Raw genomic sequence first — 13,598 nt, forward strand, 5'->3', positions numbered from 1 at the left:
GTAATGTAAGAGAAACCCCTTGCGACACATCCCAACCCCATTGTCCCCTCTTGAGGTTTAGCTGTTCACTGCTAAATTAAGGCTATTGGTCGACATGCAGGTACTCCCCGGTGGCCAATTAAGGTAGATCCTAATGGGGGCATTATAGTCTGCTTCCTATCAATTAGAGGACAATGACAATAAACTTGAGACTCCACAAAGCTCACATGACTTCCACTGTATAAACACCACAAATGACACTCTGTTTTTAACTAGACCCCACTGCTCTTGTGATGCAGGCTCGGGTGGCGCAGTTATCCTCACTGGCCGTAAGGGAACGATCCAGTCTGACGGCTTCCCGAATCCATATCCCGCTCATCAGAACAGCTCCTGGAAGATAACCGTGCCCAAAGGATTCCTGATGAAGTTTCAGATCACTGAGATGGCCATCACTGGGGAGACGGGACAATGCAAGGAGGACAAACTGCTCGTCTCAGACGCTTACAGCACACTAGGTAATTCGTATCCATTTACATGGTGCATCTGGCTGTGCCCTAGCTCTGGATGCTGTAGGATAATTACTATTTTTACAGTCACCACTTTGCCGCAGCACTACATTTTGTCACTGCTTTCAGCCTCCTCTTTGATAAAATTAAGCCAAGTCGAGCCAAGTCGGAACTGTGCAGTGGAAAAGCACCATAAGTGGACACTCCTGAATTAGACACTCCTCACCCGACAAACAACTTCGACACTGCTGCTCTCCAGTTTCTTACTGTCCTTTTGAAAACAATTTTTAGAGAAGTAAATACAGGGGACCCTTGGTCTCCTCCACTGTCGTTGTTCGTCAGCGTATCTCTGAGGCAGTGTGATTACAGTCGTCCCTCGCTACATCGCGGGTCGAACATCGCACCCTCACTCTATAATGTTTTTTAAAAAAATTATTAATTAATAAATGATTGTTGTGGTTGATTATGCCGTATTATTAGTCAAAAAAAATTGAAAGACAGCTTGCTTCTGGTCACTAGACGTCAGTAATGTTACACTTATTTATTGCAATTAATTGGTTCCAGTTATTCAACGCAATAATTTCCGCGAAGTACAACTCAGTTTTAATATTTTTGTAGTTAGAGTGTAGAAAACCTGTTTATGACTTTCTATATATGGTTTTTAACATTATTAAAGCCCTGTAGACATGAAAGAACACCCCCCTAGTCACCTTTACACTCCAATTATTATTCTTTTACACCACATTGTGCAGGCTACGGGATCACTGCAGGGACCTGAGAGACAGCCGCCGCTAGCGTAGCAAGCTACCGAGCTATCTAGTTAGCCTCTCCAATTTACTTGTTCTAAATTTGAGAAAGCGTTTCAAATGGAAAGGACAAAGTAAGGAGACAAAAACTTACCACTTCCAGAATGTGAGGGTATATCATTTCAGACATGCCAACCACTAAACAACAACCATTTATTAAGTAATTTTTTTAAAACCATGATAGAGTGAGGGAGCAATGTTCGAGCCACAATGTAGCGAGGGACGACTGTATATTATATGGAATATATTATATTATATGGAATATCCAACATGATGGAGTTAACAAAAAAGTTATCCTCCCATTCCGTGTGGAAGTGGCTTTTTGGCTTTTTACTTTGTTCTTCTTTTCCACTTTGTATCAAACACTTTCTTAGGTTTAGAATAAGTAAATTGGAAAGGCTAACTACTTAGCTCGGTTGCTTGCCGTCTCTTATGTCCCTGCAGTGATCTCATAGGCTACACTATGTGGTGTAAACAAAGTAATAATTTGAAAAAAAAAGAAAATAGAAAGTCATAAACAGGTTTTCTGTTCTGTTATTGCGGTCGGGTGTAGAACCAATAAACCACAATAAATGAGGGATGACTGTATTTGCAGTTTCCCATGGTACCGTTTTAAAATTAAAACCAACAGCCACCAATCCAACAGTGCCAACAGTTGGTGCTATGCAGTGGAAAAGCGGTCGTAAGTGGACTATGCCGTGTGTGAGCCACCTCACTCAAACAAACAGCCTCTGCACTGCAGTAAAACACATGATTAGGATCTCCTTTGCTAATGATAAATTACCGCCTCTCCTTATTATTCACTTCAGGGTGGGGGAGCTGATACAGCGTTATATTGTGCTGAGGTTTCAAGGACTAAAAAGCACCATGTAAACGCACTGGGTGTTGATTGTCATGATTGGTGTGTGTGTGTGTGCGTGTGTGTGTGCGTGTGTGTGTCCACATGTTAAAACTTGTTAAGAGTCCGTATTCATTCAAGAACAATCATTTTTGAGCGTTACATGTTATTATGCACTCACTGTGCACTTTATTAAGTATACCTACACAGTTCAACACAAAAATTGTATTACAAATTCTTCCTTGACAAAGTTTCTGTCAGAGAGGTATTAATTTAACAATACTGTATTGTAGTTTTGATTAAATATCCAAAATATTAGGAACAGCTTTCAGTATGGTGCGGCAAGCAAAATAAAATAAAACTTTTATTTACTACACCACACATCTATAATGCGTGTAAATGTGTTATTTTTATTTTCATTATTTTATTTATGTATTTTTGTATTTTTTATTAATTATTTAATCAAATTTAATTAAACATTTAATTTTAGCATATTTTTCAACTGTTTTATTTATGAAATTACATTTCTGAAAAATAATAAAAATAATAAATAAATAAATAAATACTACTAATAAAATAATAACAATGTAATACTGTACTGTTTAGTGAGATATGTTTTGTTGTAATAATTTTCAGGTAATTAGGTAGAGTAATTAACATTTCCAAGGACCAAATATGGTGCCAAGGGGCTGCATTGTTTGCATCCATCTGTCGCTGTTAATCAAAATTGAACATCATTATCTTTTTTTGTCCTTTTGTCGTTGAGTGTATATGCAGCAGCATACTCCAGCATGTAAACAGACACACACAACATAACAATGCACTAAATGATTAATTGTGTCCTTTGGATGCCCGTTTAATAGGTCTCTCCTTGTCTATTTTTGTCCTGTTTTTTTTTATCTGCGTCTCAGGCATACACTGTGGCTACATCCGTCCTCCAGTGGTGGTGGCAGCCACTAACACAATGACTGTCTCCTTCCAGTCTGACAGTCGCCTCACAGACAGAGGCTTCTCTGCCAAGTGGGAGGCTGTGTACCCCGAGGATATAGCAGGTAGCACACACACACACACACACGCACACCCACCCCCACACACACACACACACACACACACACACACAGCTATAAGCAGCTCATTAAGCCTCACGATAAAGCGTCTCGCCCTTCAGTCCCACACATGTAAAAGCTTCAAAAGTGATTACCAAAGCAGCATGAACTTTGTCATCATGCCAAGCATAAAAACAACATAAAGGTCTTTTATGGCTTTCTCTTAATCTAGAACAGGCCAGGATCACTTCAGTCACCACATACATTATTTATATTAATGTTATTTGTCCATTAACACGCCAGTGTTAATTCACTGTTCTCCATGACAGCATTTCATAGTATGTTATCGTACATAATCATATATACATATATATATATATATTACAGTGGTTCCCAAACTGGTTCCCAAATGTAAACGTAATAATTATAAATAATTACGGAAACAAAGGCACATAACGTATAGAACTCAATTAGGAAATTAATTCAATAAGAGGCTTATTATTGAGCCAAATGGACATATGAGCACATATAACATGAGATCACACACCAAGCGAAAATGGTTCATACGTATTTTTTTTTATCTCAGCCACTCTCCCTTGGCCATCTTATGTCTAGCTGTATATACTCCGAAATGCTCCGAAGTGTAAAAAAAAGACAATGAGTGGTAGCATAACAATTTGCCTCATCTGCCTGACTAAATCCTTTGTGTGTACTTTCTATATCCATGTACATCGTATATTAGGGGTGTCATGAGACACCCAACTCACGAGACGAGACAATGCACAAGATTGGGTCCACAAGAAGTAGACGAGACGAGATTTTAACATTAATTTGAAGAAAAGTACAATGAAAAAATATGACTCAACAAACAAACTTTTTTATTTAACAGTCACAAAACCATGCTGGTTTGAAAAAGTTTATTGTCCCAGAAATTGATACTCAAAGATTACATTTACATTTTTTGACACCAAATTAACTACTGTTATGATGACATACAATAATAATAATCAATAACAATATATCATAATAATGCAATATTTCTTTAATATGACATCTTTGACTCTGTAAAGTTGAGGAACTGGTGTTTGTGGCAGGTTTTCTCACAGGCACTGTCTGTTATTATTATCTTATTTTATTTCTGCAATGAGCCATGTTCTAAACATGTGTTTTGCCCGGACGGCGAGGTGCTGCTAGGTGAAGGAGGACTGTGTCCGAGCTCTGCCTTCTTGGCTCTGTATGTCTCTGTCGGGTTGCATTGTGGCCATTTCAGACCTTTCAGACCGGCATTGCACTGCTGCTGCACAATCAGAGGTGGAGGTCCTGCATGGCAGATACTTCCCCTTTGTTCAGCGCTTGTATTTAATGACCAAATAAATGCATGATGCAAGAAACCTCCTGTCTTTCACTTTTAATGTGCACCCCTACTCGCTAAATATAACGACCATGCTGCTAAACTGTCAGCACAGGTCTCCTCTATGTATGAGGTGTGTTGTGAAACGGAGTTATTGTCGCAACACTACGCACTCATGTCGGGCGCACGCTCTGGGCAGCTCCAGTGCTTCCCTGGCGGTCAGGAGAATCAGAGTATAGAGCGGTACCCACCTACTGTGGCCGTCATGGTGCACTATAGTCAGACACTTGCTCCGAGCAGACCTGGTGTTGCCATTATTAATGTTGATGGTGATTAATGGTAACGGCGATTAAGGGTGCTGCTGTTCAACTTTGATAGAAAAAACATCCACACATCTCTCACTGACGCTGGGAACACAAAGGTTGGTTGGAGTGCAGGGTTTAAAGTGTGTGTAAAGCACTTAATGCACGCTTCCAATAATGCCTCGCACATGGTGACTTCCATATTACGTTTATTATCAGTCATCATAGCAATGCCGAGGTTCACAGTCTGATTCTGGATGATGCTGCCCTGTTCTCCCAAGACAGCTTTTCTCCAAACAAGAAATCTCGTCACAGGAGATCTCGTGAGATCCCGTGACACCCCTACTGTACATGCATGACTAATTAAAGCTAACAATGGGGGACTTTTGTCAGAAATCCAGGGCTGCGGCATGTCTTCCAAGGAGGAGACGGGGGTCATCAAGTCTGCCAACTGGCCCATGAACTACAAGGCCAACGCTGAGTGCATGTGGAACGTGGTACTGCCTTTTGGCAAGAAAATCACACTGACCTTCACACACTTTGACCTGGAGCCCAGAGACTTACTGTCGTCCAAATGCTTTGATAACGTCATGGTGTACGATATCAATGGCATTACCAATGCCTTGATTCAGAAACATGGTGAGTAATGAAGTACCACATGAACCAATTTGGACCAGAAGTACTGAATAGTTGATACTCTTTGCATTCCTTTCAGGACCATTTTGTGGCACCAAGATGCCAAAAACCATTCTCAGCAAAGGGAGCAGACTGATGATACGCTTCCATTCTGACTTGTTCACTGAGGCTAAAGGTTTCAGGGCCTACTGGACTACAAACCCCAGCTTGCCTGCACCAACTGAGCCGCCTGTGCCACCTAATCCTTGGGACGGCATCAACATAGGTGGGGTATTACAACATTTGTTGCAAACCTACCGAGAAGGGTCAGAGTTGGGTGTTAAGGGGTTTGGGTTGGGGTTTTGTGTTTGTGTTTAAATAGATAATTAGATTTGGGTTAAGTGTTAGGGTCAAGGTTTGGGAGTTAGGGGTAAGGGACAGGTTCAAGGTTGGTGTTTGGGGGTTAGGGTTAAAATTAGGGATTAGAGTATTGTTTGGGCTAGGTTAGGGTTAGGGACAGGGGGGCAAAGGTTTAGGTTAGGGTTAAGATTGGAGTTTGTGTTAAGATTGGCGTTTTAGTTTTAGTGTGAGTTTGGTGCAGGATTAGGGTTAGGTTTGGGGTTTGGGTTAAGGTTAGGTGTTAGTTTTTTGGTCAGGGCTGAATTTGAAGTTAAGGTGTTAGGGTTGTAGGGGTAGGGGTAAGGTTGTAGGGGGTTAGTTAGTTAGTTAGTTAGTTATGGGCTTTGGGTTTCACAGATTTCACAGGGTCCGGCATTGCAGGATTGAGGTTGAGTTTAGGTCTAGGGAATGAGGGTTTGGGTGAGGGTTTAAAGTTGTGGTTTAGGCTTGCGGGTCAGGGTTAGAATTAGTATTCTACTACTTTAATCGTAAAAAGTTCCCACAGTTTTGAGCATGGATAGAATGATAGATGATAGACTAATGATAGACAATGATAGAACATTGATGAATCAAAGGCTGTCAGTGATCAAAAGCCATGTCCTTTGACAACAGTTACAATCTGTTGGGCTTGTAATAGCACGCTAAACACAAAGAAATACATAGCAGTAGTGTATGTTCTTTTTCCCAGACTGGCCCAGTACCTGTGGCAAACCTGCCATCCCTCCTGCTGTGATGTCTCGTATTGTCAACGGAGAAGCTGCCAGACCGCACTCGTGGCCCTGGCAGGTGTCCATGCAGGTGAGAAGGCTTCACGATCACAGTGACATCATAACCCTTCAATATTATTAGGCGTACATGACCATGTTTAATGTCAGGTGTGGCCAGCCAGCCGACCTGAGCCGACGTTTTTCCATACGTGTGGCGGGACTCTTATTCATAAGAACTGGGTGCTGACAGCAGCCCACTGCTTCATCAAGTAAGTGAACTCTTCTTATTCCCATCCAAGGACATCTTTTGTTTTTATGAAGTATTACAGTTGTCCCTCTCAATATTGTGGTTCGATTATTGCTACCTCGCTATATTGCGGTTTTCAGAAGTTAATTAATGCATGATGGCTGTTTCGTGGTAGACTGTGGTCTATTACTGTGAAAACATATTGAAATACAAGTGATATGTAGTATTCTGTTCACCAGGCGGCAGTAATGACACAAAACATTGAGACATTAGCTTACATTACATTCCCTTAAGTCTTCATAAAGTCAGCCATGGCATGTCTGACATGATACGAAAATATTAAATTTATTAACACTGAATTCTGTATCGTGGAAATTGATTTAACGCGGTCGAGTCGGGAACCAATTAACCGGTATAAATGAGGGATGACTGTATTTTCCACGCACTTCCTATCTAGTTACGCTGATGAGCTGCACCGCTGGCGCATGTGCCTGGGCAAGCACAACCTGACCTTCACGGAGCCCAGCGAACGCTGTCTGAACGTGACAGGCATTTACCGCCATGAGGCTTTCAAGTACCCCACGGTGCCCACGGTGGAGTTTGACATCGCTCTGGTCAGGCTGGATGGGGAGGCTGAGGTCAGCGACCAGATCTCTTACGCCTGCCTTCCCACCCAGGAGGAGGTGCTGCCCGGGGGAAAGAAGTGCTACGCTAGCGGCTGGGGAGACGAGACGGGTACGCCAGTTTTGAAAACGCTAACAAAACAGAACAAAACAATTTAGAATAGAGCGACAATATTTCTGCAATCTGCAATTTCCTCTCTGACAAGAATGAGTCAATAACACTCTGTACCTCATGTTTGGCAGAGGTCATTACATACGATTTGACAGAAAGATGACTACCAAGCATGTTTTTCATGTTCAGTTATAATTAATGCCATAATCTGGATCAAATCAGGATCATTCAGTTTCTTAAGATATTTTTATGATGTCATCAATGCGGGTCCGTCAGTATTGTAGTGGTTCACCTAGTTGACTGTCATGCAGCTAAAACATCACTTATTTCTAATCCAGACCAAGTCCAGATCAAATCTTTCAGTTCCTGATGTGAACGGATGTATTGAAATTTTAATATTTTTATGACATCGTCAGTGCGGGTCTATCAGTGGTGTAGTGGTTCACTTAGGTGACTATCATGCAGCTAAACCATAAATCTAAAAATTGTATCTAAAAAACTAAAAATGTTGTTCCCCATGTGAACGAAAGTGTTAAAATTCTGATATTTTATATTTTTATCATCAATGCGGGTTCACCTGGCTGACTGTCATGGAGCTAAAACATGATTTATTTATAATCTGGACCAAATCCTGACCAAATCTATTGGTTCCTGATGTGAATGGATTGTGACGTTTTTGTTATTGCATTGGTTGACATTCATACAGATGTAAATAAAGTTTTATTTAATTTAATGGGGCATCTTCCATTGAATAGGTCAACCTATTATAACATTGTAAAAAATTAAATCACTTCCACCATATTGATACCTAATCCAAACAACGGTTGCAATATACAGTGTATTATTTTCTGTGTTCTGCAGGGGATTCTTTGAATGCCAAAGTTGCAGAGGCTCTCAACCAGGTAGCCTTGCCTGTTGTCCCGTACAACACTTGCAAGAGAATGGACTACTGGTGGTTCCAGGTCAAGACCTCCATGATCTGCTGTGGTTATACGTTGCCAGATGAGCTCAAGTCAGTCTGTCAGGTATACAAAAAAAGCAGCCACGGCACTGATATTAGAATGTCGTACTTGCAGGTTTTTGTGTAACGTGTCCTTGATTTTGTGATAGGGTGATTCTGGTGGTCCTTTAGTGTGCCAGGACACTCCCAGCAGTCCTTGGGAAGTCCATGGGATAACCAGCTTTGGTCCTATTGGATGCATCATGAACAAGAAGCCCTCTGTGTTCACCCGCTCGTCCGCTTACATCCCCTGGATCAACAACATCATACGCAGGGACATCTACAATGAACACAGTATGGTTTACGGCTAACCTCATCTTTTCTTCTCGTTGTTTTGTTTGTTTTTCATCATCTTGCCACATTATGTAGCATCGGGTTGCGGCGGAGCAAAGGACTTGACGGGCATAGGTGGCACTCTGTCCTCCATGGGATACCCCAGCAGCTATAGCAACAAAGCCAAGTGTCAATGGAACATCCAAGCACCTGCAGGCAAACTAGTCCACCTACATTTCAGCAATTTCTCCTTGGAGGAGAGTCAACTGTGCCTGAATGACAAAGTTAGCATTTCAGACAGAACGGGAAGTTTAGGTATGTAAACATAACAATTATGTCATGTCTTTGTGGTTTTGAGGTTAGCACAAAATACACTATGGAAGTGAATGAATGGATGTTCTTAAGTTAAACAATTGTGAATTTCATATGCAGTTTCATTATTGGATTTCATTGTTATATATATCGTATACTATATCTCATTATTAATTTAATTAATTTCCACAGGGAGTTTAAGGAATCTGAGAAATTTAGGAAATATTTGATGGAATGTTAGATTATTACATTTACATTTAGTGTATATTTTTTATTATTATTATGCAAAATATTGTATTTATTATAAATATATAGTTTAATTAATGTATTGTTGATTTTTTTTCGTAATAAAAATTCCTAGTGTTAATTTGTATTATTGTAGTTATAACCCTCATTCTAAGCCTACAATGTGCAGAATTGCAGAAGGATTTTTTTTTTCGTGAACTTAACAGCGATTACAACACAACCGCCTTGATTGAGGCAATACATTTATTTGTGGTCTTTTTTATTTTATTTTAGTTTGTTATTTCATAGCATGATTTTAATTATATAATTTATCCACATATTGTTACTTTAAATATTTTGTTATTATTGACCAAAATTTATTAGTTTTTATTTTTGTTTATTATTTTCTAGTATGACTTTAATGATATATAATGTTGCATTGAGTATTTTTAAATATTCACCTGTGTTGATTTATTATTAATTACAAATAATCATATTTTAGATTTATTTTTAGGTATATTGTATTGTTTCATTGGGTTGGTTCTTATTATTCTTATTAGCCATTCAGTTGGGTTTTTTCACCAATTAAAATCTAACATTTTTATTCGTGCTTGTACTTAATTTTTAGAATTTAATTACATTTTCATTCATAAATTTGCTGTATTTGCTTGATTAATTATTAATACCTAATAACAATAATAATTGGGACTTTGGCTGGCAACCACGGTGTACCCTGCCTCTCGCCCAAAGTCAGCTGGGATAGGTGCCAGCATACCGCCGCGACCCTAATGAGCATTAAAGCGCCATAGAAAACTACTAAATGTATATGAATTAATATTTGTTTTTTTTATTGTAATTAGATTAAATAATATAAATTTTTGTTCATGTTTTTTTGGTGTTTATTTGAGAGACTGACAGCCCTTGTGTGTTCAGGCACCTACTGCAGTCACACTCCCCCCATGGACCGGGTAAGTGATGGGAACTCACTTCACATCAGCTTCTCTTCCAATGACAAGGTGGTGGACACGGGGTTTATGGCCACATGGAAGGCAGTGGACCCATCGGAAGGTAAAAACAGTCCAGTCAAGACGAGTTCTGTTTTCCTGTATATCGATCTAACACTGGAACACTGTAAACACTGTTCTCTTGTCCACTCACATGCAGCTCCTTGTGGAGGAAGCTTCAGCAGCGCCCAGGGTGAACTCACCAGCCCCAACTGGCCCAAAGACTATCCGGGGCAGGCTGCGTGTACATGGAGGATCAAGGTCCCCTCGGTGAAAAGCATCCATGTTGTCTTCACTCACTTTGAGCTGCAAGCTGTGAACGTGCTGGGGAACTGTGTGGACTATGTGGAGGTCTTCAACGGGGAAAGCATGGCCTCACAAGGTCAAAAAACATTATTATGACAGCACTAGACATTTTAAGATTATTAAAGTCTAAAAAGAAGTCAGGAGTTGAGCTGCTTCACTTTTATTATTGTGGCCGATTTAAGATTGTCGTCTTAGCCATATTGTACTGAGCAACCATGACAGACAAGTGTACGGTATTCGCACTTCATGATAATTTCCATTTCTGGTTCTATGCTTATCATCACATTTTCATTAGTGGTAGCCTTTTGTGGTGGCATTTCGTAATAAAAAAACACCAAAAAAGACAAAAAAAGAAGCAACACACACAGATGTAATACAATACAGTATATACTGAATTTTTGTACTATATTTTTACGGACTCATTGACGTTTGTTACATATAACAATAACATATACTGTACATGCACAGGTCGCTTCTGTGGCTTCGCCCTGCCCCCCAAAATGACCGTTCCGGGCGACACAGTGGTCATTCGCTTCCTGAGCAATGGAGTCAACCATCAGCAGGGTTTCCGTGGTTACTGGACCACTGATGCCAGTGTAATTCCCACTCTGCCTCCTCCCATTCCGAACCCATGGGACAACATTACCATTAGTGAGTGTTTTCCGACTCATAGCACAAAATGACATTTCTGACGTTATTATACCTGTGAATGCGTTGTTATCAGCGTATTTAATATGCATGATGGTATATTCTCCCAGGCTGGCCAGAAGATTGTGGTAACCCGGAAGTGGCCCCCAGCACGGGCACCGCAAGGGTGGTTAATGGAGTAGAAGCCGTCCCCCACTCCTGGCCCTGGCAAGTCTCCATGCAGGTACACTCAAACCCAGCCATCCAAAAAGACCCTAAGAACGTTCTCAAGTTTCAATGTAATGTAAGTGTAAAAAGAAGCAAACCACTGCTATTAGTGAAACAAAAACAAAGCTCAAGTTTTGACTTTAATGTGGCATGACAGAGGCAAATTGCCGTATGGCGTATGTAAAAATAAAAATAAAGTTAACCACAGTTAACAGTAAAGCAAAAGACATGGTTGCTGAATGTTTTGTTACCGTTGTTAAGTGTTATACAAGTGTAAAAAGAAGTTAACCACAACTAATTGATGAACAATAAACCAAGGAGGGAGGCAGGGCCTCCAGCATACACACATAGTGCAGAACAGAGTAGCCTCATGAGTATCAACGCAAGGTAACGTAGTAGAAATTAAATGAGTAGATTGCAAAATATTGTCATAGATTTTTTATATTTTTTCATTGTACTTTTCTTAAAAGTAATGTTAAAATCTTGTCTCGTTTCGTTCTCGTTGACCCAATCTCATGTATCGTCTCGTCTCGATTTCAAGAGTGTCTCTTGACATCCCTATTATTAAGTGTCGTACTAGTGTAAAAAGAAGTTAACCACTGAAGAAGCTAACCGCTGTTAATAGAACGACGAACAACTAGGCCTGTCACGATAATCAATTAATCAATTATTCGCACGACAAATAAAAACAAAGTCCATAATTTTGCAGGCCTCAATAAATGTGCATGTGTGTTTGTTTTCCTCCTCTCGCTCTGCCAAACAGACTGGATGACAAAAGGGTTCACTATGTGCATTTATCTCAACATCTGGGCACATTGGTTCTGTGAATGAACGGAGTGAGTGAACCCTCCGGTCAGTCACTCAGTCTCTTTGTCTCAGCGGGGAAAGGCGGGGCTGCAAGCAAGCTCACCCAAACAGCCGCACTCCGTGTGCACTCACTACCCGTGTGTGTCATGTGCTACACGATGGAATACTTTCTTTGTGCCTGTTGCGTATAAAACACCATCTGATGTCAATTTCAGCCCTTTTGTGACAAAGACAATTAAATAAATAACACAATTTAAGTTTCAGCTGATTCCCACCTCATTGTGCACCAAACAGATTTTGCTGCATCTAAAATGTACTTTGACCAAAGTCGGACAAAATGTCACATCCATTGAAGGTAAACAGCGTATTCCACACACAATGTTGCTATAAGTCAATAAAGGCAGTGTATATGCAAATGAGCTGATGGCTGCACTGACACACAATATGAACTTCAGAGTATTTCTGGGTTATTTCTCCTTTTTTTTGGTCAGTATCCAGGCAACAACAAAAGTGACACTGATTCAAAATCAGAAATATTGTGATTTATTGTTTATTTAGGTGTGTCCATGTGTCCATTTTAATGTTCGTTGGGGTTTTTGGTTTGTTTGTTTAATTTGTTATGTTTGTTTGTTTAATTTATTTTATTTAAAAGCTCTTGACATTCCAATTACAATGTTAAATACTCTTGAGAAATTAAAGTTGCTTTTGATACGGTGTACTCACCTTATTATGCTATATACTGTATTATCATTACATTAATGAAAAATTGGTCCCGGAGTAATGTTGACAATGATATTATCGGCAATATTTTGTGGGACAATTATCGTCCAGCAAAATTTGTTATCATGACATGCCTATATATAACAATAAAAGTCATTCTTAGCTTAGCTTGTCAGCAGAGTTGCGTTGCTATTGTTACACATTTTTTGCCATTTTTGTAAAAAGTGTATGGTGAGGGGTTTTACAGCCTTAAAACATATATGATAATTGTAAACAAATAAAAGTGGCTACTTTGCAGATTTCACTTATTGCGGGCTATTTTGGGAACATATCCCCCGTGATAAGTGAGGGAACACTGTAGTTGCTTTTGAAAAAATAAGTCGCCAAGAGGGTCTGGAAAGTTGCCAGATTTAGCGAGAAAATCAAGTGTGCAACACTAACCAAGGTTCCACTGTACCTTAGAAAGAAGAAACAGTTTACCTTAATCTTCTTGAGCACGATGATGCACCATGTTGAAGGTGTTCCTTCCTGCAAACATAGCTAAAGAAAAAGCAAAAGCAACTCC

At 39.9% G+C, this 13,598-nt stretch overlaps 1 protein-coding gene across 2 annotated transcripts in view; it reads left to right on the forward strand.

Annotated features, from left to right (window-relative positions):
- The window catches only part of zgc:154142 (uncharacterized protein LOC555481 homolog), a 36,651-nt gene that overhangs the window by 18,788 nt on the left and 4,265 nt on the right, over positions 1–13,598 (forward strand). For both annotated transcript variants that reach the window (XM_054778081.1, XM_054778082.1), the window contains 14 exons: positions 279–494; positions 3,041–3,181; positions 5,222–5,467; positions 5,544–5,729; positions 6,531–6,640; positions 6,718–6,818; positions 7,254–7,531; positions 8,393–8,556; positions 8,642–8,825; positions 8,901–9,119; positions 10,275–10,409; positions 10,506–10,727; positions 11,120–11,302; positions 11,410–11,522. In XM_054778081.1, coding sequence (XP_054634056.1) covers positions 279–494; positions 3,041–3,181; positions 5,222–5,467; positions 5,544–5,729; positions 6,531–6,640; positions 6,718–6,818; positions 7,254–7,531; positions 8,393–8,556; positions 8,642–8,825; positions 8,901–9,119; positions 10,275–10,409; positions 10,506–10,727; positions 11,120–11,302; positions 11,410–11,522 — 2,498 coding nt within the window. The remainder of the gene's footprint in view (positions 1–278; positions 495–3,040; positions 3,182–5,221; positions 5,468–5,543; positions 5,730–6,530; positions 6,641–6,717; positions 6,819–7,253; positions 7,532–8,392; positions 8,557–8,641; positions 8,826–8,900; positions 9,120–10,274; positions 10,410–10,505; positions 10,728–11,119; positions 11,303–11,409; positions 11,523–13,598) is intronic.

Source organism: Dunckerocampus dactyliophorus, chromosome 6 (assembly GCF_027744805.1).
Source record: "Dunckerocampus dactyliophorus isolate RoL2022-P2 chromosome 6, RoL_Ddac_1.1, whole genome shotgun sequence".
NCBI classification, from domain to species: domain Eukaryota; kingdom Metazoa; phylum Chordata; class Actinopteri; order Syngnathiformes; family Syngnathidae; genus Dunckerocampus; species Dunckerocampus dactyliophorus.